Source organism: Oncorhynchus clarkii, unplaced genomic scaffold, assembly GCF_045791955.1.
Source record: "Oncorhynchus clarkii lewisi isolate Uvic-CL-2024 unplaced genomic scaffold, UVic_Ocla_1.0 unplaced_contig_3011_pilon_pilon, whole genome shotgun sequence".
In the NCBI taxonomy this organism is placed as follows: Eukaryota; Metazoa; Chordata; class Actinopteri; order Salmoniformes; family Salmonidae; genus Oncorhynchus; species Oncorhynchus clarkii.
In genome coordinates, this window is record NW_027260832.1 from 103,986 (window position 1) to 106,520 (window position 2,535).

General features: G+C 40.1%; 1 protein-coding gene across 1 annotated transcript; it reads right to left on the reverse strand.

Annotated features, from left to right (window-relative positions):
* Window positions 1–938: 938 nt before the first annotated feature.
* On the reverse strand, window positions 939–2,302 carry LOC139401854 (centromere protein X-like). Its single transcript, XM_071145839.1, has 5 exons — window positions 2,191–2,302; window positions 1,840–1,891; window positions 1,642–1,695; window positions 1,267–1,355; window positions 939–1,161 (listed from the first exon to the last, which is right to left on the reverse strand). Exons 1-5 carry the CDS (start codon window positions 2,224–2,226, stop codon window positions 1,147–1,149), a joined length of 246 nt encoding a protein of 81 aa, XP_071001940.1. The 5' UTR covers window positions 2,227–2,302; the 3' UTR covers window positions 939–1,146.
* Between the last annotated feature and the right edge of the window lie 233 nt (window positions 2,303–2,535).

Genomic DNA, 2,535 nt, shown 5'->3' on the forward strand with positions numbered 1-2,535 from the left:
TGTTTACCATTCACTTCTAAATGGGCAAGAAAATTAATCTGAAACAACCAAAACTAACAACAAATGCATCCAACAAGTTAGTCACAAGCTTTTGCTCCCCTACAAAAGGGGGAACTATGTACAAAAACCACTGTCATTTCAAAGCGGTTCACCTGACATGAATGAAAATACTCAAATTAAAGCGGGTCGTCTGCACCTTGACCATTAAAGAGGCCCGTCTGCACCTTGACCATTAAAGAGGCCCGTCTGCACCTTGACCATTAAAGAGGCCTGTCTGCACCGTGACCATTAAAGAGGCCCGTCTGCACCGTGACCATTAAAGAGGCCCGTCTGCACCTTGACCATTAAAGCGTCCCGTCTGCACCTTGACCATTAAAGAGGCTCGTCTGCACCTTGACCATTAAAGCAGCCCGTCTGCACCTTGACCATTAAAGGCCCGTCTGCACCTTGACCATTAAAGCGGGCCGTCTGCACCTTGACCATTAAAGCGGCCCGTCTGCACCTTGACCATTAAAGAGGCCCGTCTGCACCTTGACCATTGTATAATTTCAAATCCAAAGTGATGTCCCAATAAGGTCACCGTATATGTTTTATTGTCAAACACCAGATCCTCCCCCAATGCTGCTGGAGTACTAGGTGTGAATTCCTATCACACAACTGATTACAATAAAGTGCTTTTAGGTTTACAATACATGTTTCCCCCAAGAAAATAAGTGTCACAGACTGATGTAATAAATAAAAAAAAGCACGCAACAACTTTTATTAGTTAGCAATGGTTTCAAATGATTTCAAATAACAAACGTAGGCAAAACCACAGAGCAAAATGTACAGAGTTCATTAGAGACCGTGTGCAATGTAACTCAAATAAAGGACTAATTACAATATAATATCCTATATGGGCTGAATGTAGGACTGGTGGAAGGGATCACTGCCCCTACCTCTCTCCAACCAAGGTGCATGAATTAAGAAGTAGATTCAGAAACTCTTGGAGGACAATAGAAGTAAATAAAGTGCTTCTTTATGTTTACAAACAAAACAGAAGCCTTTTTCTTTACTTCCATTGTCCTCCAAGAGTTGGTCAATCTCTCGAATTCTGAATTGAGGACTGGATGGCTCTCTGGCTCCACCTTCTGGCCTGAAGTCATACTAAAAATCCAACAGCTGGAGAAGAAATGAAATATGTTATGACTGTTGATTCTTATACTGTCATTCCTTGACAATAATAGGAGAGGATATTTAATAGAATTCATGGGTATATTTACACACCAGTTGAGGCAGGATCTTCTCAAAGTGTTCTATGTCCATTCTGTCACAGTCCTCAGCCTCAGCCTGTTTTATCGTTCTTTGTGCAGCTTCTGAGAAACAAAGAGTCAGGGTCTGTATTCCTAAAGCAACTCGGAGTAAAGACTGCTGATCTAGGCACAGTTTTGCATTCAGCATTTTAGATCATAATGAATACGATTATTCAATACGACACATCTGATCCTAGATCAGTATTCCTACTCTAAAATGCTTTACGAATCCTGGCCCTGATATCTTCATCTCCTATTGAAGTTATATAAACACCATAATCGCAGCCTGTATAAACACCTCCATTGATTTCCATGTACATTACAGCAACAATCAATCGTTTGAACTTACCTTGAACAAACACATGTAGCATCTCTGCCATAAGGAGGACAGCATCGGCACCGACTTGAGAAAAACAAAGAAACAAAGGTCAAATGGCGATGACTTAGTTAACAGCCTACAACTGCTGCTTCATTTGACTAAACATGATCAGGTCCAACTCCTTTCCAGGATAGTTACATTAAACAACTCCGCTAGCTAGCAACTCGCCTTTAGTTTTCTCGTCCTTGAAGAAGCTTGACAGGAGTTTGCTTACAGTCTCCTAAAAAGAAAGAGAAAACCCATGATTCTGAATAACAGTATGCACGACAACAGTACGTTAAAGTTACTGTAGTGAACTGCTTCCAAAAACAACTGCCAGTGTTGTCAGAAGTATCCAGTAGGCTGATGATTTAGCGCGCTACCCCGCTGAATTAGCTCCATACAGTCTGCTCAGTCTAATTTGAAAATGAGGCTTGTGATCTTGATTTAGTTACAAAACGAGGCTTGTGATCTTGCTTTAGTCGAAATTATGTGACTCACAACATATAACAATTAATAGTATTAGCGACTTTCTCTTACCTTTTTGAATGTGATTTCCGCGCTGCTTTCCGCCATTTTCAGTTTTTGTCGATCAACGCGCTCTCAGCAGTGATTGGCTGCATCGAGTCCGTGATTATTTACGTAAAACGCATCGCGCAACGCTTCTATTCCAAAGGAAAAATAGTACCAAATAAAATGTGGAAAATAGTAAATGTCTTAAGAAAATGTGTGTGCTTGCTAGTTTAAAGTGCATTTACAGTTTTAACAGATGGAACTATCCAAGCAGAAGATAAATCTCCTTCAACCAAACTCAATATCACTTTTGAAATACAATGAATAGCCTATTTTTATTTATTTTTATAAATAGCCTATTAACTTTTCGAC

Coding starts and splice junctions, on each gene's coding strand:
- LOC139401854 (XM_071145839.1), bottom strand. CDS start 2,226: ATGGCGGAAAGCAGCGCGGAAATCACATTCAAAAAG. Junction 1,892..2,190: donor CGGAAATCACATTCAAAAAG/GTAAGAGAAAGT, acceptor CTTTCTTTTTAG/GAGACTGTAAGCAAACTCCT. Junction 1,696..1,839: donor CAAGGACGAGAAAACTAAAG/GCGAGTTGCTAG, acceptor GTTTTTCTCAAG/TCGGTGCCGATGCTGTCCTC.